Genomic DNA, 23910 nt, shown 5'->3' with positions numbered 1-23910 from the left:
TCCCCCGGTGGGGACACTTTCAATGACGGTAAGTTTAGCCTTTCCAACTTTCCATTCCAAATAAAGTTATATTTCCCATTTATTTATAAATGTGATTGTGTTTTCTAATGACACAAACCATCATATGAATAGACGTAAGAACAGCTGAACACTAGCTGCGTTTACACGGACAGAAGTGATCGGAATGAACGCCTGATCAGAATAAAAGGGCGTCATGTAAACGCCGTTCAGAATGCTCCGCCCCTTCCGATGGAGATCGGTGGTCATGCCGATGTTCTCCCGGTAGAACCACGGCTCTGGGACGGTGTGTGAGCTAACGGATGCAGAAATGCCGCTCAGTCCTGAGGAACCGCGTAAACAATCAGGTGGATTCATGTTTCCAGTGGTGTCCAGACAGAATAAAGGCTGAAGTTATTCCCACATGTTTACATGAGGAAAAGATGCAGACTGAAGCTTTGCTCCATGGATTCTAACTGCATCCACGCCTAAATGTTCTTGTTGGCACCTGTTAGCCTAACCTAACCCTTCTTCCTGCTCCGCCCCGCCAAGAAGAAAAGCACGGATTAAAAATAATGAGTGAACCAGCACTTCATGATAATCAATAAGAAAATCCCCTTCAGGAGATCATCTGCTCTCTGCTGCAGCTCGTTTGTTTACGGCTGATCTCAATATTTCAATATTTGGTTGACTACATGATCAACCAAAGTGTCTCAGATGTCATCAGAGATGACGGTCCTTGGCCTTCCTCGTCCTCATCCTCTTCCTCTCACTCCTCTGGCTCTGCCTCCATTGCTCCAAAACAGAAGAGCACACCTGTTACCCTTTCATGCTAACACTCTGATGCTAACTGTCAAACTGTGTGACGTGTTTGTCCTTCTGATGAGTCAGTGTCCATGTTATCGGCGGGTTGGTTATTGGCGGGTTGGTTATCGGTGGTTAGGATGATTAAGGTTCAGGTCTGTGCATAAACTGACAATAGAAGCCAGAATGTGTGTTTCTGTATATCTCTGTGTTTCTGAGTTTTTGAGTCTGTGTTTGTGTGTCTGTCTGCTTGTGAGTCATTGTTTGCGTCCGTGTGTGTGTTTGGGTGTGTCTTTGTGTGGGTGTGTGTTTGTGTGTGTGTTTGGGTGTGCAAGTCGATGTCTTTGTGTGTTTGTGTGTGTGTTTGTGTGTTTGTGTGTGTGTCTTTGTGTGTGTTTGTGTATGTGTGTGTCTGTTGTGACTGATGACAGACCTTCCGTGGATCCGTCTGTGACATGAAGTCAAACTTTCGTTTCTTGTGTTTTTTTTCTTGTAAATTTGTTTCACCGTCTGCAGAGACAAAAACATTTGGACCAATCAGACGAGACGTGATGATTCATCGCCTCCTCTGAGTCATGAACTTCTTGAAATTCTTTTTTTCTTCTTCGCATTTATCAGATCTACTTCCGTAAAGTTAATAGAATCCATGTGTTAATAGTCATCGTTAGCATCATTGGTTAGCTAACAGCTGATGATGCAACCATCCAGAACTGAATCTAAAACCAGAATGGAGGTGATGTTGTGCAATAATTGTATTTGGTGCAGTGGACGCCGTTTTTCCGGCGTTGTGGCTGTTTGATCCCCGTACTTTCCCCAAAATGAACAAACAGACCCAACAGGAAACAAATCGCACTTCCTTGTTGAAGCTGATCTTAAAACTAAAGTGACTGGAGCCACGTCACGCCACCATGGAACCACTCAGCCAAATCAGTCTTTATCTACTTCAGTGTGACGGCAGAAAAAACGATTCTGGTCTTGGGTTCAAAGCCGTGTTTCTCATGCAGGGTTGGACTCGGTAATCATCAGAGGAGCTGAATGTTTTTAAAAATATTTTTAGATGGAAGTTCTTCATAAATGTTCATCCTCGTTACTATGAAATTATTAAAATTACCCCCAGAAAGATTTTGGGTCCTTTTACTTTGGGTTTAGCGAAGGCCAAGGGGGGGTCTGAGACAAGAGATGGTTGATGAACCAGACCGACCGACTCAGTCTTGTTGTTCCACAGTGTTCCACTTCTCCCAGCGGTTCACCACTGTGGTTCCAGAGAGCTGTATGCTGATCCTACTGGGTCTGGTTCTGGGGGGGGTGGTCCTCATAGCCAGCAAGAAGCAGCTGTACCAGCTAGAACCCGCCCTCTTCTTCCTGTTCCTACTGCCGACCATCGTGGGCGACGCCGGATACTTCATGCCGGCGCGTCTGTTCTTCGACAACCTGGGGGCCATCCTGATGTACGCCGTGGTGGGGACGCTGTGGAACGCCTTCTGCACGGGCTTCTGTCTGTACGCCGCCAAACTGCTGGGGGTCATAGGTTAGTGAATGGGGTCTAGGGGGGGTTTCCTGCGTGTCCTGAACATGTTGATGGTCTGCAGTGACGTTGTGTTTGCCTTCGCAGACGGGCGCGTGCAGGCGGACCTGATGGACTTCCTGCTGTTTGGCGCCCTGATTTCAGCCGTGGACCCCGTGGCGGTGCTGGCCGTGTTCGAGGAGGTTCACATCAATGAAATGCTCTTCATCATCGTGTTCGGAGAGTCGCTGCTCAACGATGCCGTCACTGTGGTAAGACACGCTGCTGTTGGAACTCTGGAAGGTTTTTGGCTGTTGGTGACGAAACCAGAGGTCAAACTGAGGAACGCTGAGACGTTTTATGCACACAAGACCATCTGTGTCTGCAGAAAGTTTCTGTAAAATATCTGATATGTGCAGAAGACGGGAAACGGTCAAGTTTGGCGTTTTTGGTCCTGGAAGCAACATGTTTTGTTTTTTATGTGTTTCAGGAACACGGGGAACATTCTAGGGTTATCGAGACCTTTAGTCTGAAGCTCCATATTATATTATCAGTTCAGAGGAACAGAAGGTCAGGATTTGACCCCAACCAACTCACTGACAGACAAGCGTCTCAACCCAGTGACCACAGGGCCTGCTCTGAAGAGACTCTGGCAGATCTGCTTCTGGTCTGATCCATGTCTGGTTTTAGACTGATCCAGTTTTGGGGATTGGTCTGATCCACATCTGGTTCTGGTCTGATGATGCTGTGGTTTCATCTGATGGTCCTTCTGGTTCTGCAGGTGTGAAAGCTCACCTGAACTCTGTTTTGGACCAAACAGGAGGCCTCTGGTCCTCGTGCGGGCCAGCAGGCTCCGCCTACTTTTAATTGAGGCATTGGATTGGTCAGTTTAGAACTTGAATAACTTGAAGTACAGAAAAAAATCCTAAAAAAAGGATTATGATTATCTAGAAGATGTTAGGAAAAGGTTTCAGAGCCGGAATGATTCTTCTGGCTGAGGAACAGCTGTTTATTTCTCTATAGAACTCTGCGGGTACTTCCTGTTTGGAACACCAGGGGGGCGGGGCCACTCAGTCCAGTTTTCAGATACAGTCAATAGTTTAATAAGCACCCCCCCCCCCCCATCAGATTCCCTTAAGGCTTTTTCCTAGAGACAAACCCTCCGTCAGTGTCGTAGTCTGATCCAGAGACGTGGTCTCTGCAAACCAGGGCGGCGGTGATGTAGGTCTGGAGCTGCACGTCTGGTCTGGAGTCAGAACCCAGATCCAGATGGGAATCTCAACACGTGCACACACACGCACGCACACAGTGAAATAAGAAGGCAGGGGCAGAGAGACCTGCTGTCATGGTGGGTAATAGTTACTGTGGCGACTGACAGAAAGGCAATAATGAGCCCATAATGAGTAATCGGCGTGCACGCTGTGTGACCCTTGTATCCGCGGCGGAGTTATTATGTGACGTCAGCAGCGAGGGCTGTGATAACAGGTGAGAAGCCACTTTCTGCTGGGAACATCTGCGTTTCTCCATCAGAACAAAACCGCCACCTTCGCTCAGCGGCTGAAACTAATCATCTGTGAGCAGATTACCTGCTGCTCTGTAATCCTCAGCAGCACTCAGAATATGAGCTAATCCCTGCAAGAAGTGGAACAAAGCAGGGGGGATTTCTGCAGCCGTGACCCCCACGCCTGAAGGAGACCTCGGGGATGGACCTCGTTTTCCTCAGAGAGCAGATTCTGGTGGTGGGGGCACACGGACGGTCTCATGAACGTGTCTGCAGGGGTTAGACAGCTTTGACACACGACGGTCGACATCAGCCCCCACAAAGGTCAAAGGTCATGTGACCAATCTTTTTTTTAAAGTAATAAAATGGCTACAACCAAAACCGCCACTGACCTGTTTTGGAGGTTACCATGGCGACACTCGAGCAAACCCCGGGTTCCTACCGTCACATCTGCTGTGGGTGTGGCAGTTCTCTGAAGACACTGCATTTAGCCCGTTACCACGGCAACAGTTTGATAAGGGTAGAGAGTTTGGGTAACTTGATGGTGCGGCGTGTAAACTTCAACGGTGTTCACCGGTGGACCGGTAGAAGAACCGAGGATTCTGGGATTCCTTTTGGGGGATCCTCTGGAAGAACCCCGTCGATTGGTGGATCTCTGGACATAAAAGCTGCATCTCCCTTTAGATTCTTGACCTTTATCCTCCTCTGACCTCAGGAGGGTTATGAGGTTTTTTCATGAAAGGTTTTTGTGTCTGAAGGAAAGTTCAGTTGCTTCATTGTTGCCATGACAACGTCATGGGACGCGCTGGTTGGTGATCTATGAATGCTTTTGGAAGCTTTCATGGAACGCTCAGCCTGATCCTTTAGATGATTTGTTGATATTTGGGCTGGGGGGGGGTCCTGTCATAAAGGCTGATGATGGGGGTGGGGGGCGGGGGGCAGTTTCAGAAGATGAAAGCTCCCGGATGTCTCCTGCAGGTTTTGTACAAAGTCTACATTTCGTTTGTGGAGGTGGGACCGGAGAACGTCCAGACAGCAGACTACTTCAAAGGAGTCGGTGGGTCCAAAGACGCAATCGTTTCAGCGTTATCCTGATCGCCGGGACTCACCCCTTTCTCTCCCCCAGCTTCCTTCCTCATCGTCAGCATCGGCGGGACTCTGGTGGGTCTGGTCTTTGCCGTCCTCCTCGGCTTCATCACGCGTTTCACCAAGAAGGTCCGCATCATCGAGCCGCTCTTCGTATTTCTGCTGGTCTACCTGGCGTACCTGACCGCGGAGCTCTTCTCACTGTCCGCCATTCTGTCGTGAGTTCACCGACCAGGAAGGCTGCCATCTTGTTCTAGACAATGTGAAGAAACGTCTCTATTGACAGAATGACCTTCTGCGGCATTGGAGCCAACAAGTACGTGGAGGCCAACATCTCGCAGAAGTCTCGGACAACAGTCAAGTACACCATGAAGACTCTGGCCAGCATCGCTGAGACCATCATCTTCATCTTCCTGGGGATCTCAGCTGTGGACAAGTCGAAGTGGGCGTGGGACACGGGCCTGGTGTCCTGCACGCTGGTGTTCATCTTCGTCTTCAGAGCTGTGGGTCAGTCCCTCCTCTTCCATCGGAAATCACCCAACCTCTTCAGCTGTTTTACGGTTGACCTCTTTTCTCAGGAGTGGTTGGTCAGACCTGGGTTCTCAACCGCTTCCGCCTCGTACCGTTGGAAAAGATCGACCAGGTGGTGATGTCCTACGGCGGCCTGCGGGGGGCAGTGGCATTCGCCTTGGTGGTGCTCCTGGATGCAGAAAAGGTCAAAGCAAAGGACTACTTCGTGGCCACAACCATCGTGGTGGTCTTTTTCACAGTCATGTTCCAGGTGAGAGCGCCACCTCCTGGCAGTAAAGTTAGATTTAGTTGTTTAGCGGCCGCTTTGTTTCCTAACATACGAGTAACGAAGCTACAAAGGTCCAGGTCATCTGTAGTGAAGTGGCGCGAGGAAAATGTCTCAACCAACACGGAAAGTTGTGAAATAATTCAGTTTTCATCTTTTCTCGTACATTAGGATTAAGATTATTGTGTCTGCTGAGATGAACAGGCCATTCCAACACAGTGGGATCAGAAAGCCGAGAAGTTTAGCTTCTGACCTGAGCGTAGGGTGGTGCAGCGGCACACACCTGGACCAGAGCATCCAGGTACAGAGGGGCGGTGGAGTTTGCTGCTCTGAATGTCAGTTGAATCTGATGCTAGCAGCTACTGGAGACGTGGGGCCCTGCAGCTGCATCCTGGATCATCGGCAGATGCTGGAGTCTTCCCCCCGGTACCATCACAGTACTCGAGCTGGAGAAGACCAGGTCCTGCACCAGAAGATGAGCAGGATAAACCGCACAGAGAAGATCTACACGCATGAGAAATGTTCTGTCTGATGGTCAGACGGCAGTAATGATGACCAAGTCTTGGTTTCCTTTGTGAGGACGATTCATGAAGATCTGAACATGATGGAGAACAGAGAGACTGACAGAAAAGACCAGTTCTTCTGTCTTGGGGAGGTTCAGCCCAAGATGCTTTCCTTTCATCTCCAGGTGTCTGTTGGAACCGGAGGAGGAAGATCTGAGTTTCATCTGGGGGGAAAAACTCTGAAAAAATTCTGGGGGGAAATAGAAGAAGCCTCAGGGGTGTCCACATGAAGGAGGGATCCTCCCCCAGGACAGAGCGGCGATGTACAAAAACTGCTAAAGAAGATGGTTTACTTTGTGTAAAGGGACTTGTGAAACGGCCAACTGTTCCTCTGACGCTCATCTGCTCAGGCTTGATCCAGATGATCTGAAACTGTCCCACAGGAACCGTCTGATCCTGCTTCTGGTTTTAGGGTCTGACCATCAAACCGCTGGTGAAGTGGCTCAAAGTTCCTCGCTCCACCAACCGGAAGCCCACCATCAACGAGGAGATCCACGAGAGGGTGAGTGTTCCTCCTCTGCTTCCCGTTGTCAAGGCCGTTCCAGCCAAACTGAAGTCCTTCTTCTCTGCGGTTCCAGGCCTTCGACCACATCCTGACAGCGGTGGAGGACATTGCAGGACTGCAGGGGTACCACCACTGGAGAGACAAGTGAGTTCCACCTCCCCCTGATGGCGTTCCGTCACCGTGACCGCCGGAGCCCATGACCCCGTTTGTGTGCAGGTGGGAGCAGTTCGATAAGAACTACCTGAGCAAACTGCTGCTGAGGAAGTCCGTGTACCGGAAGAGCGAACTGTGGGAGGCGTACCAGAAGATCAACATCCGGGACGCCATCAGCGTCATTGACCAGGTACCAGAACCTGCCAACGCGGACCCGCTCCCCACCTGATGAAGTCTGCTCTAAGGTGTGAGGGTGGAGCTCCGCCGTGGCCACGGTCTCATTTGCTTTACGGTTCTGTAGACCTGGAGAGGCTTCGGTCCGTGGCTGTCGTCCTCAGCTGGGAGGTTGACCTTTAGACGGCGCTCACCACAACCCACCAACTGTATTCACATTTCAATTCAATCAATGTTTGAAGAAAGGATGAGCTGGTTTTTAAATGTTGCATCAGAGCTCAGCTTCATCCGGTTGCCATGGAAACACTGTGAGAGAGGGAACTTTAGTGACAAATGAATGAAAAACATAAGCGGGGGGGGGGGGGTCTCCAGGTTCTGTCAGCTCCTCTGACAGCCAGCAGGTGGAGATGTTTCACAACAAATACAGCCACAGTCTATTAACCAGGACTGCAGGCAGTTCCCATTAAGACTGCTCCATAACTGTGATTAAACCAAAAGTATTTGCCCCCCCCCCCCCCCCCTTCACTGTCTTAACATGTTGGATTTATTTGTCTGTTTACATCAAACAAACCACAGAAATGACAGAAAGAAAGACGGATTTTATTTGTTTAGGGGAGAAGGGATTCTCATTGTTTATACAGTCTTTGTGGTCAAGTGAGGTTCCTTCAGTGCCCCACATCATCATAACCCCACCTCCGTGTCTGGCTTTCCCTTTTGGCGTCACCACAGAAAATCTTCATTTCATAACAGAAATGACGTAATTGCAGACCGACTTTAAGGCGTGTCCGGACCGTCATCTTCATTGAACCTGTGTGTTCCTGGCAGGGGGGGAACGTCCTGACCTCAGCCAGACTGTCTCTGCCTTCCATGGCCAGCAGAGCCTCCTTCCCAGAAGTCACCAACGTCACCAACTACCTGTAAGTTACTTCCCTCCACAACACAGACGTTCTGCTGAAGCATCAAGGGTGTCCGTCCGTCCGTCCGTCCCACCATCTTTACTTTCATAGTTATCCATTGGACGGTAGTGGCACAGGCGGTTGGCGGCTCGTGGTTGGCGGCCCCAGTCACCTATTGTTGTGTCCTTGGGCTAGATACTTCCCCCTCCCTGCCTCCAGTGCGGCTCCACTGGTGTGTGAATGTGCATGAATGTCCCGGTGATGGTCAGAATGGCCGTAGGCGCCAACTGGTAGCCACGCCTCTGTCCGTTTGCCCCAGGGCAGCTGTGGTACATCAGCAGTTACCACCACCAAGTATGAATGAACGATGGACACATGGGAAGAACTTTGAGTGTCTGGAAAAGACCAGATAAATCTAATCCATTAATATTTTTGTCCTGGCTCCCTGAACTCTTTTTGGTGTTTCTGGAGCAGATGTGGTAACTCCATGACCTCAACCTCAGTGATGCTGTTTCTCAACATCGGAGGCTGAAGGGAAACACATTTTCTGTAAAGGAGTGAAGTCCACCACTAAGGCGATTTCCTGTTCCCCATTAGAAACTTCTATCTGAAAACCACGAGACGCCGTCCTGAGCTTTTGACGTGCTCCTCCGCCTCTTTCCTCAGCTCACGAGTCTAAACCGTTGTTTGGACTGAGACTGACCTTGGCCCGCGTTTAGTTTTCTGGTACGTCTTCTTTCAGGCGTGAGAACGGCAGTGGCGTGTGCCTGGACCTTCAGGTGATTGACAACGTCCCTGGAGCCAAAGTGGAGGAGGACACCGAGACCCATCATGTCCTCGCCGGAAACCTGTACAAACCCAGGAGGCGGGTAAGCAAAGAACCACAAGCCCAGAGATTAGAGAGCTCCGAGGAGATTCAGGAGTCCTGAGACCTCAGACGGATGAAAGGCTTGGTCATGACTGTTCATGGATGTGCCGCCGTCCTGGTGCCGGGGTTTCCGCTGCTGCTCCTCCATGAACCTGTGTCTCCTCTGCTGTTCAGTACCAGTCCCACTACAGCCGTCACTTCATGCCCCTGGGGGAGCAGGAGCGTCAGGACCGCGAGGTGTTCCAGAGGAACATGAGGAGACGCATGGAGACGTTCAAATCCACTCGATACAAACGACACAAGAAGGAGCGCAGCCTGAAAAAGGTGACAAGGGTTCAACGCCACACTGTCACAGAAAACAAAACCCTCATTTGGTTTCAGGAATTAGTCGGTGTCCTTGGCTCCTTGTTTCGGTCTGAAGATGTTCTGTGACAGCAGCTGGTGGACCGGTTTTTGGAGGGTTCTCTGTGGACGGGTCCTCCTGGCTTGTGACACAGACCTTGAGCTGTTGGGTTGTTGGTTCCAACTCTGACTGCCTGATGGCCAGCAGTGTTTTGTCCACTCACTGTTTGTGGTCACTGGGCAGCTCCCAGTTTGGATGTGAGACCCCCTCCACATGAACACAGGTGACTCTGGATCACCAGGCTGAACTTGGGTCTACAGTCGGACTTTGTTGGAAGTCTGGTTTGAGACTTTATTTAGGGAAAGTTCTTGAAGTGGCTTCATTTCAGATGAGTTCAGAGTCAAAGTCAAAGTCAGCTTTATTGTCAACTATGCTGCATGCACAAGACATACAGCACAGATGACATTGCTTTTCTCTCACCCCACATTCAAGCAGCTTATAAAATAATAAATAAAAACAAGATAGAGTTGATTTGAATCCAGATTTTTGGTTTGTCAGGATTTGGTGCTGAATGGATTTGGTTTTGTTTCAGTGTGTCTGATCCACAGCAGCTCTGGTTTCTGACGGTACTCCTGGATTTGAACCCCTGGTCCTGGAGTTCAAATCCAGGCCGAGTCACACCAAAGACTCTAAAAATGGGTTCCCAACACCTCCCTGCTTGACACTCACCATTAAGGGGTAAATCTACCAAGTGGTTCCCGAGCGCGGGTCTGTCTGCAGCTCACTGCTCCCCCAGGGGTGGGGTCAAATACGGAGATCAAATTTCGCACACCTAGGTGTGTGACAGATAGTGGGACTTTAACTTCACTGTGACAAGACAGACGGCGTGCAGGAAGGCGGTCCGGAGCTCATCAAACTGTGATTAGCCTGATGACCAGCATCATTCAGCGGTTTTGCTGGATGTTGGAACCAACAACTTAGCAGCTGATGGAACAAACCAAAGAAAGGTTTCTAAACTCCTCCCCCAAACGAGTTTCGTTGGGAAAGTTTGAAATTCTTTTTGAATTTCCGCCTTGACATAGTTGAGACTTCTTATCTTGTTTTGGTGTTCCCTCCATATTTCTCCTCAGTCGGGTTCAGTCATGACCAGGGGCCTCATTTGTAAAACTTTGCGTAGGATTTGCGTCAGAAGTGGCGTACGGATGAAACATAGGACGTGCGTACGCACAGAAATATTCGGATTTATAAAACCGTGCGCACGCACATCCTACGCATCTTTCCCTTAATAAATCTCAACCAATCCTAAATGCAGCGCAGCTTTTGCGGCTTCATGACACGCCCATAGTTGCCCATAAATAGTCCGTGAAACGCCCACAAATGAATATTCATTGATTGCGAAACCATGGCAAACACCGAGAGGAAATCAAAAAAACGTAACTTCACTCAATGTGAAGTAGAAGTTATCGTTGGCGAGGTGGAAAAGAGGAGAAAAGTGTTGTTTGGAGGACACAGTGTGGGCATTACTAATGCCAAAAAGGCACGTGAGTGGCAAACGGTGGCAGACGCCGTTAATGCTGTAGCCTCACAACCTCGGACCGTGGCCGAAATAAAAAAGAAATGGTCGGACATCAAAGTCAAGGCAAAAAAACGTCTAGCGCTGAACCCCCCCCCCCCCCCCCCCCACACACACACACCCGTGTCTGCCACGGGTGTGGGGGGGGGGGGGGGACACCGGAGCTGACCCCTCCTGATGAGAGACTGGCGGCAATAATTGGGGAATCCCTTTTAAGTGGAGTGGTGACTGAGGCGCAGCGGGACACCGACGCGCCAGATGCACCAGGTGACACACCCCCAAAAGCCCGCAGAGGAAGTCGGAACCGGCTCATAAACCACTCGTCCTCGTTTGCCAGCAAGTCTCCTTGCTGTCTAAAGATGCGTTCACTCCGAATTCTTCCATTTGCCACATCTTCTAAGAGCGCAAGATCAGCCATTGTGCGTCGCATTGTGATGGGGCATTTTATTTCCATCCATTTAATTACATCTGACAAGCTGCAGATGTCGGTAATAATCCACGTGGAAATGAGAAGTTGATCAGCGCAAATGTAATTTCTTGTTGCTTTCTGAATGGTTGAGACATACGCCATACATTGTTTTATCAAAAATAAAACAAACTAAAGGCATATGCATGAATACCATAATTCTGTAGCTTATGAAGAAATATTTTACCATGAAAACAACTTTCCCCAGTGGACAATTAATGCATCTCTCTCTATCTATCCGTCTGTCTGTCTAATTGCACCTATGTCTGCTCCACCAGACGGACACATTAACGAGAATATCAGTTTTGTACATTATTTTGTTCTGTTAACTATATTATTTATGAGGATGAATTGCACAACATGCCAATATTGCAGAACATATTTCACTTTTCTTTCTGCAAATAAGTGTTCATTTGAATTTCTGTTGTAATTTTCGTTTGATTGTTTTGTTTGTTTGACTGCTGATCGATCAAACGGGTGTTGGTGTAGCTGTTAATTGTCAGACTTGCTTTGTGAAGTCTTCATGTTATTTCTGAGAGGCAGTATTGTCATTTTCACTTTCACGTGTTTCTTCCATCTGCCGATGGCGTCGCCGTTTCTCATTTCACCCGTTTTTGTGCGTACACCTGGGTCAGAGCTTGCGTGAAGGACCGCACATTTTCCCCTCAAGTTTGCTTTTTATAAATCTCAACTATTGCGTAGAGAGTGGCGTACGCCTTCTTTTGTGCGTACGCAACGTTTATAAATGAGGCCCCTGATCTGCTGTTTTTCTCTCTTTTTTTCAAGCGTCGAGGATCCGACGTCAAAGAAGAGGGCGGAGACAAACCTAGACGCAACGTCAGCTGGCAGGACAAAGGTATGACCGAGTGGAAGAGGCGTCGACGAAAGTCTGACACCTGACATGGATTATTTTAACATGTAGCATCAAAACATGAATAAATGAAGGAGGATGAAGCAAAAGAGCTGAAGATGGCAGCTCAGGGTTGCTCCAACTGTGACATCCCCTCCTTAGGATCCTCCTCCAAGGCCTCCTCATGGACCTCCTCATGGACCTCCTCATGGACCTCCTTAGAGACTTGTTGACCTCCTCAGGGCCTTCATGTTGGGCCTCCCCCAGACCCTCTCAGTCTTTCACTGCTCTGCTCTTTGCCTCTAAAGCAAATATCTGAGAAGACTCTCGTTCATCCAGAAGGGTAGAGACCGTTTTAGAAAAGTTCAAGTTGAAAAGAAAAGAAAGTTGTAGACGTTTTCCTCAAAAAGCTGAATCCAGGTGACCGTTGTAAACCGGTTTCCGCTAAAGCAGACATTCAGTCATGTTCTCCTCTTCTGTGTCAGATCCGGTGGTTGTTCCTGTGGAGCCGGAGGTGGACAAAGCCGAACATTCCGATCCGGAAAAGGAGGAAGACGTCGGGATCACCTTTGTCGCTCGCAAAGCAGAGACACCAAAGCAACGGCCCAAATCAGGTGAAGCTGCAGCTCAGAAGCACGTCTAGACTCTGGAGACCAGCTCTGATGCTTCTGTCCTAACAAACATCACACCACAGCGAGGAGCCGTGTGCTGGTTCCATTCCTTAGTCTAAAGAGAAAGCAGAAGTCCAAAGATAGTCTGAACAAATCCTGGTCCAAACCAGAATCCTGAGCAAAGAACGTGACCACAAATGTTTTTGCATTTTCCACATTTCTAACACATCTCTGATTAAAAAAAAAAAAAAAAAATGGAGTTGACCTCCTCATAAATGTCCTGACCCACGTCCTCGTAGACGTCTTGATGGACGTCCTCGTAGACTTCCCAATGGACGTCCTCATAGACGTACTGATGGACGTCCTCGTAGACGTACTGATGGACGTCCTCGTAGACTTCCCAATGGACGTCCTCATAGACGTACTGATGGACGTCCTCGTAGACGTACAGATGGACTTCCTCATAGATGTACTGCTGGACGTCCTCGTAGGCGTATTGATGGACGTCCTCGTAGACGTACCGATGGACCTCCTCGTAGACGTGCCGATGGACCTCCTCGTGGACGTACTGATGGACTTCCTCGTAGACGTAGAGATGGACTTCTTCATAGATGTAGTGATGGATGTCCTCGTAGACGTACTGATGGACGTCCTCGTAGATGTACCGATGGACCTCCTCGTAGACGTACAGATGGACTTCCTCATAGATGTACTGCTGGACGTCCTCGTAGGCGTATTGATGGACGTCCTCGTAGACGTACCGATGGACCTCCTCGTAGACGTGCCGATGGACGTCCCCGTAGACGTGCCGATGGACGTCCTCGTAGACGTACAGATGGACTTCTTCATAGATGTAGTGATGGATGCCCTCGTAGACTTCCCAATGGACGTCCTTGTAGACATACAGATTGACCTCCCCGTAGACTTCCCAATGGACGTCCTTGTAGACGTACAGATTGACCTCCTCGTAGATGTACTCATGGACCTGCTCGTAGATGTGCCGATGGACGTCCTCGTAGACGTACAGATGGACTTCCTCATAGATTTAGTGATGGATGTCCTTGTAGACTTCCCAATGGACGTCCTTGTAGACATACAGATTGACCTCCCCGTAGACTTCCCAATGGACGTCCTTGTAGACGTACAGATTGACCTCCTCGTAGACGTACCGATGGACGTCCTCGTAGACGTACAGATTGACCTCCTCCTAGACGTACCGATGGATCTCCTCGTAGACGTACAGATGGACTTCCCCATAGATGTAGTGATGGATGTCCTCGTAGACTTCCCAATGGACGTCCTTGTAGACATACAAATTGACCTCCTCGTAGACTTCCCAATGGACGTCCTCGTAGACGTACAGATGGACCTCCTCGTAGACGTGACGATGGACGTCCTCGTAGACGTACAGATGGACTTCCTCATAGATGTAGTGATGGATGTCCTCGTAGACTTCCCAATGGACGTCCTCGTAGACGTACTGATGGACCTCCTCGTAGATGTGCCGATGGACGTCCTCGTAGACGTACAGATGGACTTCCTCATAGATGTAGTGATGGATGTCCTCGTAGACTTCCCAATGGACGTCCTTGTAGACATACAGATTGACCTCCTCGTAGACTTCCCAATGGACGTCCTTGTAGACGTACAGATTGACCTCCTCGTAGACGTACCGATGGACGTCCTCGTAGACGTGCCGATGGACGTCCTCGTAGACGTACCGATGGACGTCCTCGTAGACGTGCCGATGGACGTCCTCGTAGACGTACAGATGGACTTCCTCATAGATGTACTGCTGGACGTCCTCGTAGGCGTATTGATGGACGTCCTCGTAGACGTACCGATGGACGTCCTCGTAGACGTACAGATGGACTTCCTCATAGATGTACTGCTGGACGTCCTCGTAGACGTACCGATGGACCTCCTCGTAGACGTGCCGATGGACGTCCTCATAGACGTACCGATGGACTTCCTCATAGATGTACTGCTGGACGTCCTCGTAGACGTACCGATGGACCTCCTCGTAGACGTACAGATGGACCTCCTCGTAGACGTGCCGATGGACGTCCTCGTAGACGTGCCGATGGACGTCCTCGTAGACGTACAGATGGACTTCCTCATAGATGTACTGCTGGACGTCCTCCTAGGCGTATTGATGGACGTCCTCGTAGACGTTCCGATGGACTTCCTCGTAGACGTGCCGATGGACGTCCGCGTAGACGTACCGATGGACGTCCTCGTAGACGTACAGATGGACCTCCTCGTAGACGTGCCGATGGACGTCCTCGTAGACGTGCCGATGGACGTCCTCGTAGACGTACAGATGGACTTCCTCATAGATGTACTGCTGGACGTCCTCGTAGGCGTATTGATGGACGTCCTCGTAGAGGTACCGATGGACCTCCTCGTAGACGTGCCGATGGACCTCCTCGTAGACGTGCCGATGGACGTCCTCGTAGACGTACAGATGGACTTTTTCATAGATGTAGTGATGGATGTCCTCGTAGACTTCCCAATGGACGTCCTCGTAGATGTACTCATGGACCTGCTCGTAGATGTGCCGATGGACGTCCTCGTAGACGTACAGATGGACTTCCTCATAGATGTACTGCTGGACGTCCTCCTAGGCGTATTGATGGACGTCCTCGTAGACGTTCCGATGGACTTCCTCGTAGACGTGCCGATGGACGTCCGCGTAGACGTACCGATGGACGTCCTCGTAGACGTACAGATGGACCTCCTCGTAGACGTGCCGATGGACGTCCTCGTAGACGTGCCGATGGACGTCCTCGTAGACGTACAGATGGACTTCCTCATAGATGTACTGCTGGACGTCCTCGTAGGCGTATTGATGGACGTCCTCGTAGAGGTACCGATGGACCTCCTCGTAGACGTGCCGATGGACCTCCTCGTAGACGTGCCGATGGACGTCCTCGTAGACGTACAGATGGACTTTTTCATAGATGTAGTGATGGATGTCCTTGTAGACTTCCCAATGGACGTCCTTGTAGACATACAGATTGACCTCCTCGTAGACTTCCCAATGGACGTCCTTGTAGACGTACAGATTGACCTCCTCGTAGACGTACCGATGGACTTCCTCGTAGACGTACAGATGGACCTCCTCGTAGACGTGCCGATGGACGTCCTCGTAGACGTACAGATGGACTTTTTCATAGATGTAGTGATGGATGTCCTTGTAGACTTCCCAATGGACGTCCTTGTAGACATACAGATTGACCTCCTCGTAGACTTCCCAATGGACGTCCTTGTAGACGTACAGATTGACCTCCTCGTAGACGTACCGATGGACTTCCTCGTAGACGTACAGATTGACCTCCTCGTAGACGTACCGATGGATCTCCTCGTAGACGTACAGATGGACTTCCCCATAGATGTAGTGATGGATGTCCTCGTAGACTTCCCAATGGACGTCCTTGTAGACATACAGATTGACCTCTTCGTAGACGTACCGATGGACGTCCTCGTAGACGTACAGATGGACCTCCTCGTAGACGTGCCGATGGACGTCCTCGTAGACGTACAGATGGACTTCCTCATAGATGTAGTGATGGATGTCCTCGTAGACTTCCCAATGGACGTCCTCGTAGACGTACTGATGGACCTCCTCGTAGATGTGCCGATGGACGTCCTCGTAGACGTACAGATGGACTTCCTCATAGATGTAGTGATGGATGTCCTCATAGACTTCCCAATGGACGTCCTTGTAGACATACAGATTGACCTCCTCGTAGACTTCCCAATGGACGTCCTTGTAGACGTACAGATTGACCTCCTCGTAGACGTACCGATGGACGTCCTCGTAGACGTACAGATTGACCTCCTCGTAGACGTACCGATAGACGTACTGATGGACGTCCTCGTGGACGAACTGATGGACTTCCTCCTAGTGTTCTGATGGACATCCTCGTAGACGTACTGATGGACGTCCTCGTAGACGTACCGATGGACGTCCTCGTAGACGTGCCGATGGACGTCCTCGTAGACGTACAGATGGACTTCCTCATAGATGTACTGCTGGACGTCCTCGTAGGCGTATTGATGGACGTCCTCGTAGACGTACCGATGGACGTCCTCGTAGACGTACAGATGGACTTCCTCATAGATGTACTGCTGGACGTCCTCGTAGACGTACCGATGGACCTCCTCGTAGACGTGCCGATGGACGTCCTCATAGACGTACCGATGGACTTCCTCATAGATGTACTGCTGGACGTCCTCGTAGACGTACCGATGGACCTCCTCGTAGACGTACAGATGGACCTCCTCGTAGACGTGCCGATGGACGTCCTCGTAGACGTGCCGATGGACGTCCTCGTAGACGTACAGATGGACTTCCTCATAGATGTACTGCTGGACGTCCTCCTAGGCGTATTGATGGACGTCCTCGTAGACGTTCCGATGGACTTCCTCGTAGACGTGCCGATGGACGTCCGCGTAGACGTACCGATGGACGTCCTCGTAGACGTACAGATGGACCTCCTCGTAGACGTGCCGATGGACGTCCTCGTAGACGTGCCGATGGACGTCCTCGTAGACGTACAGATGGACTTCCTCATAGATGTACTGCTGGACGTCCTCGTAGGCGTATTGATGGACGTCCTCGTAGAGGTACCGATGGACCTCCTCGTAGACGTGCCGATGGACCTCCTCGTAGACGTGCCGATGGACGTCCTCGTAGACGTACAGATGGACTTTTTCATAGATGTAGTGATGGATGTCCTCGTAGACTTCCCAATGGACGTCCTCGTAGATGTACTCATGGACCTGCTCGTAGATGTGCCGATGGACGTCCTCGTAGACGTACAGATGGACTTCCTCATAGATGTACTGCTGGACGTCCTCCTAGGCGTATTGATGGACGTCCTCGTAGACGTTCCGATGGACTTCCTCGTAGACGTGCCGATGGACGTCCGCGTAGACGTACCGATGGACGTCCTCGTAGACGTACAGATGGACCTCCTCGTAGACGTGCCGATGGACGTCCTCGTAGACGTGCCGATGGACGTCCTCGTAGACGTACAGATGGACTTCCTCATAGATGTACTGCTGGACGTCCTCGTAGGCGTATTGATGGACGTCCTCGTAGAGGTACCGATGGACCTCCTCGTAGACGTGCCGATGGACCTCCTCGTAGACGTGCCGATGGACGTCCTCGTAGACGTACAGATGGACTTTTTCATAGATGTAGTGATGGATGTCCTTGTAGACTTCCCAATGGACGTCCTTGTAGACATACAGATTGACCTCCTCGTAGACTTCCCAATGGACGTCCTTGTAGACGTACAGATTGACCTCCTCGTAGACGTACCGATGGACTTCCTCGTAGACGTACAGATGGACCTCCTCGTAGACGTGCCGATGGACGTCCTCGTAGACGTACAGATGGACTTTTTCATAGATGTAGTGATGGATGTCCTTGTAGACTTCCCAATGGACGTCCTTGTAGACATACAGATTGACCTCCTCGTAGACTTCCCAATGGACGTCCTTGTAGACGTACAGATTGACCTCCTCGTAGACGTACCGATGGACTTCCTCGTAGACGTACAGATTGACCTCCTCGTAGACGTACCGATGGATCTCCTCGTAGACGTACAGATGGACTTCCCCATAGATGTAGTGATGGATGTCCTCGTAGACTTCCCAATGGACGTCCTTGTAGACATACAGATTGACCTCTTCGTAGACGTACCGATGGACGTCCTCGTAGACGTACAGATGGACCTCCTCGTAGACGTGCCGATGGACGTCCTCGTAGACGTACAGATGGACTTCCTCATAGATGTAGTGATGGATGTCCTCGTAGACTTCCCAATGGACGTCCTCGTAGACGTACTGATGGACCTCCTCGTAGATGTGCCGATGGACGTCCTCGTAGACGTACAGATGGACTTCCTCATAGATGTAGTGATGGATGTCCTCATAGACTTCCCAATGGACGTCCTTGTAGACATACAGATTGACCTCCTCGTAGACTTCCCAATGGACGTCCTTGTAGACGTACAGATTGACCTCCTCGTAGACGTACCGATGGACGTCCTCGTAGACGTACAGATTGACCTCCTCGTAGACGTACCGATAGACGTACTGATGGACGTCCTCGTGGACGAACTGATGGACTTCCTCCTAGTGTTCTGATGGACATCCTCGTAGACGTACTGATGGACGTCCTCGTAGACGTACTGATGGACGTCCTCGTGGAGGTACTGATAGACTTCCTCCTAGTGTTCTGATGGACGTCCTCGTAGACGTACCGATGGACGTCCTCGTAGACAAATTGATGGACGTCCTCGTAGACGTACTGATGGACGTCCTCGTGGACGTACTGATGGACTTCCTCCTAGTGTTCTGATGGACGTCCTCGTAGACGTACTGATGGACGTCCTCGTAGACGTACTGATGGACGTCCTCGTAGACGTACTGATGGACGTCCTCGTGGACGTACTGATGGACTTCCTCCTAGTGTTCTGATGGACGTCCTCGTAGACGTACTGATGGACGTCCTCGTAGACGTACTGATGGACGTCCTCGTGGACGTACTGATGGACGTCCTCGTGGACGTACTGATGGACGTCCTCGTGGACGTACTGATGGACTTCCTCCTAGTGTTCTGATGGACGTCCTCGTAGACGTACTGATGGACGTCCTCGTAGACGTACCGATGGACGTCCTCGTAGACAAATTGATGGACGTCCTCGTAGACGTACTGATGGACGTCCTCGTGGACGTACTGATGGACTTCCTCCTAGTGTTCTGATGGACGTCCTCGTAGACGTACTGATGGACGTCCTCGTAGACGTACTGATGGACGTCCTCGCAGACGTACTGATGGACGTCCTCGTGGACGTACTGATGGACTTCCTCCTAGTGTTCTGATGGACGTCCTCGTAGACGTACTGATGGACGTCCTCGTAGACATACTGATGGACGTCCTCGTAGACGTACTGATGGACGTCCTCGTGGACGTACTGATGGACTTCCTCCTAGTGTTCTGATGGACGTCCTCGTAGACGTACTGATGGACGTCCTCGTAGACCTCCTTAGCGTTGTGGAGTGAGGGTTCCTGGCCACAGCAGAGCTTTCACTCACATTCCAACAGTTACAGTTGTTAGCGTGAATCACAGTAGCCGTGGTAACCTTTGCATTTTTCTCTTCTGGTTTAGTCCCAGCAGCTCTGGAGGTCTGTCCAAGTCCACCAGCTGAACCAGGACCCCCCCCCGGTGGAGACAACCATCTGCCGTGGAAGGGCAGCGTGGGCTCGCCCCCTCCCTGCGTGTCCTTGGAGGCCACCAAAATCATCCCTGTGGACCTTCAGCAGGCTTGGAATCAGAGTATTTCCTCCTTGGAGAGCGTCTCCTCCCCACCTGCCCCCCCTGAGGCGGTCCACCCTCGCGTCAGCGCCCTCTTCAGGCTGGGAGGACCCCGACCTGCCTCCTACACACCGCCGGGCAGTGTGGCGGGAAGCACTACCTCCATCGCCGCTCAGGTGTTACAGAGCTCCTTCTGCTTCCCAGAAAAGAAGAAGAAGACGAATTTGGAGGAAGATGATGAAGAAGAGGAGATGGGGGGAGGAGCATCACAGGAAATGAGGCCGCTCATGTCCCCTTCTAAAATCCCCGGGGCCTTGCCTCCGCCCCCTCCCCCACCTCCGCCAGGCTCTGGGAGGAGAAGAAACCCCTGTGTCTACCTGAGGAGCCTGGTGGCAGCGCCCCCTCCTGGCAGTACTGAGCCTCCAAGTCGAGGCCCCACCCAGCTGTAGATGTGGAGGACAACACACTTGGGGGAGGAGCTTGTCTTCTTGACCACAACGGAACGGCCCCGCCTCCCTACAGTCTAATCCACACAAAAACAGTGCTGCTCGCCGTTCCGGCCTCAGCGGCTGTCTCCTGGCGTTCAGAGGACTTCAGCAGATTTCACAGTAAATTTATCTCCGACTCTGATCTGCAGCCACATATTTTACTGCCACCACACGACAGATTCAGAAAGAACTACAATCACAATGATATTATGGTCTGTCTGAGAAGAAAATATCCCAAAATGTGTCCAGTATGATCTCAAAGCTACAATCCAGTTCAGAGGTCAACTGTAAGCAGCGTGGAAAGACAGATCATAATATTGAGATTGTAAAACCTTTTAACTTTTCTTGTAAACACAATTTAAGGATGAAAGTAGATTTTATTTCAACCTCAAAGATGATCAATATTAGTTTTTATTGAATGTAATGCCAGCATCTTCACGAAGTCAGCTTAAGACCCGCTTTGGCCGAATGCTTTAAATTCCTGTAAAGATGCAGGCGAGCTCCAACGCTGACATCACCTTTTTTTAAAGTTGTACTTCAACAATGCTCTTCAGGATGTCTGAAACACTTTCACAGAGAAGTAAACTCTACTCCACCTGCAGAAATTCGTGAATGCACCTTATACAGCTGTGTGTGGGAGGGGCAGAGTCACTGGCTGCAACATCAGCTGATAGCTAGGAAGAGTACAAATAACTTGTGCTTCACATCAGAGTCGTAATTCTCTAAAAAAACTCCAGAAAAATGTCTTGGAGTCAGGTCAGAAAAGAAATGTACGTCTTAACGTTGCTTTGTCACGAGGAGCAGTCAGAACAAAAGCACAAAATGCAAACTGTGAGCCCGGCTCCGCCCCGTTGTCACGGTAACCCGAGCAAGGCAGGAAATCACTGAGTTTAAAGGTCATATTCATACCATTTGGTAAATTGAATTGTCAGTTTTTAGTGTTTTTTTTCAGGGCCTCATGTTCAGCCTTAACCTTCTGTCGTTATGCTCTCTTGACTTTGTTTCCTCTAAAGTCTTTTGCCTCTGAAACGTCAGGAAAACGTCCAACAAACATGCAAACTCTGACAGAGCGGCTGACGTCAGCCGCTGGATTCTGCACCCTGAAAAGGAAGTGGGATGTGACCGGAGTTATCTCCGCCCAACTCGGCAACGTCCTGATAATAGAGTGTAAAGACAAACAAGGGGAAGTTAACCTAGAAACCAGTAACTCCTGGTTTTTAGTGGTGGTTGAGGTGAAAAACTGACTGTCAGACGGAGTCTTCGTCTGCCGTCCTCAGAGGAGAAACTAGAGGACGTCTCCAGCAGCGGTCACTCTGTTCCTTAAAGAACAGCCTTTATGTCCCAACAGGTTTCAGTAGAAAAAGCGTCCGGCTTTGGTTTTTACAGGGACGTCCTTGTATGGTATTGAGGGTCATTTAAAACAGCCTGATTCAAAATAAATGTCCAAACTTAACGTCTGACGTATCGGTGAATGTCTTTTGGTGCTCAGCTGTGATGAAACGGAAGATTAAAGGAAGTATTCATTTCAAATTTGGGATAAATGCAGAAGGGTCTTGGCAGTGGCGCCCCCTGCTGGGTGGAGGTCTTTGTTTTCTCCTCAGCTGGCAGGAGCTTTGTTCTCTTAAAGCTTCTCGTATCAAATTTTAATGACAATTCCATTCATATCATAATTTGTGGTTGACAATTCAATTCATAGTTGATTTGTTCATTCTGACCGATCCGATCCTCTGTCCTAAAGGGGATCCAGATCCTCTGCCCTAAAGGGGATCCAGATCCTCTGCCCTAAAGTGGATCCAGATCATCTGTCCTAAAGGGGATCCAGATCCTCTGCCCTAAAGGGGATCCAGATCCTCTGTCCTAAAGGGGATCCAGATCCTCTGTCCTAAAGGGGATCCAGATCCTCTGCCCTAAAGGGGATCCAGATCCTCTGTCCTAAAGTGGATCCAGATCATCTTCATCCAAACTTCCAGACAAAAATTCCTGCTCCTGAACAGTTTTCCAGATTCTTGGATTTCTTCCAGATCATCAAGTTAAATGAAATCTGTGTCCAAACCAACAAGTAAACTAGAATGAATGTCAAATCCATTCACATGTTAGTTTCCTGAAGATCCCCACTGTTGTTTTTCCACATCCAGAGAATCCAAAGGGAACATTCTTAGAACCTTCTAGACCCTGGATGGTCACATGACTTTATTCACAGTCTGTCCACACATTGGACTGGAATGATGGACTGATCCGTGTTCATGACATCATGCGTGTGTTGTCCGCTGTGATTGGTCCTTACAGTAAAATAAACCCACCACGTTTCAATCTAAATGGTATTTTCCAACATTGATTATCGATGTAAATCCTTTTGAAAGGATTTTTATCAGATGGATCTGGTTGGATGGTAGGGATAGAAACCGATTCATCAAACAGCCCTGGTGTCAGATCTAAACGTGTAGCTGGTGTGCTTGAAGAGCAAATCTTCCTTCCTGCTGTGGCTGCGTGTCCTTTCTGTTGTGAAGTTGTGCCTTTACTGGTGTCTTGCTTTGCCAAAGGCTGTTTTTGCCTTACTGTGTAGCATCAGGCGTCCTTCCACCGCAGCCGTGGAGGCCGGCTCTGCTCTGTCACGGATTCTCCTGAAGGATCATTCAGAGGGAGGAAAGGTCATCTTTCTGCGTCTGGAAAACATTTGTCCAGAAACGTGTTGATGTCAAACAGCTCTGCTCATTAAAGACATTCATGCTCAACCTTTGCTTGGTTTAATTCATGATGTTCAAAAGGTTTTAGGTTGAATTCAAGAAGGAAGGACTTCTTTGCTCCAAGTTAAACATTCAGTTCATGTCTAACTGGTAGCTGAGTGTGGCGGGAAGCACTGCTGCCCATTTCCTTTTTGTAGAACAGGAAGGCCTCAGCTCCCCTTTTTTAAACACGTAACCCTTGTTCTATCCTAGGCACTTTAACGTCGGGAGTGGGGTCATCTAGACCCACTAGACAGTGCTCTGAACCTTTTTTCGTCAATGATTTGTGATCCTCACTGGTGTCCATGGATGACATGAAATCTTTCCACCTTTATCCACCTTTGTCATGGTAGAGAGAACACGTCAATGGAAGGGGGGGGGGGGTCATCTATGACACCACAAGGGTTAATTTGACTCGACAGGGGATTTTTACCCACAACCTCCGTCTGGACACTTTATTATTTTTGGCCAAAAGTGTAGCGTTAGCACCTCGACTAGAGCCTCCAGTTTATGCACTTGTTTCTCTTCTTTGGAGTCATTTGATGCTTTGATGTTGTTTGGAGCTGGTCTGTAAGTCTCGTTCAGCTCAATGCTAACGTTTGTTTTAGCCGGTTTCTACCAGTTCTTGCTGTTTGAGGAACACAGTTCATCATTTTCTGAATCAAGTTTTATAAA

General features: G+C 49.7%; 1 protein-coding gene across 1 annotated transcript in view; it reads left to right on the top strand.

Annotated features, from left to right (window-relative positions):
* slc9a5 (solute carrier family 9 member A5) overlaps positions 1-23244 on the top strand; it is a 30945-nt gene extending 7701 nt beyond the window's left edge. The window contains exons 2-16 of the mRNA XM_023953783.2: positions 2027-2329; positions 2414-2577; positions 4785-4863; positions 4933-5110; positions 5179-5399; positions 5471-5673; positions 6664-6753; positions 6830-6900; positions 6973-7099; positions 7909-8000; positions 8722-8848; positions 9022-9171; positions 12016-12085; positions 12565-12693; positions 19878-23244. Of these exons, the coding sequence (XP_023809551.1) occupies positions 2027-2329; positions 2414-2577; positions 4785-4863; positions 4933-5110; positions 5179-5399; positions 5471-5673; positions 6664-6753; positions 6830-6900; positions 6973-7099; positions 7909-8000; positions 8722-8848; positions 9022-9171; positions 12016-12085; positions 12565-12693; positions 19878-20473 (2600 nt within the window). The 3' untranslated portion in view covers positions 20474-23244. The remainder of the gene's footprint in view (positions 1-2026; positions 2330-2413; positions 2578-4784; positions 4864-4932; positions 5111-5178; positions 5400-5470; positions 5674-6663; positions 6754-6829; positions 6901-6972; positions 7100-7908; positions 8001-8721; positions 8849-9021; positions 9172-12015; positions 12086-12564; positions 12694-19877) is intronic.
* The last annotated feature ends 666 nt before the right edge of the window (positions 23245-23910 follow it).

Source organism: Oryzias latipes, chromosome 3 (genome assembly GCF_053564925.1).
Source record: "Oryzias latipes strain Hd-rR chromosome 3, Olatipes_Hd-rR_3.1".
NCBI classification, from domain to species: Eukaryota; Metazoa; Chordata; class Actinopteri; order Beloniformes; family Adrianichthyidae; genus Oryzias; species Oryzias latipes.
This window is presented reverse-complemented; position numbering and strand designations above follow the sequence as displayed.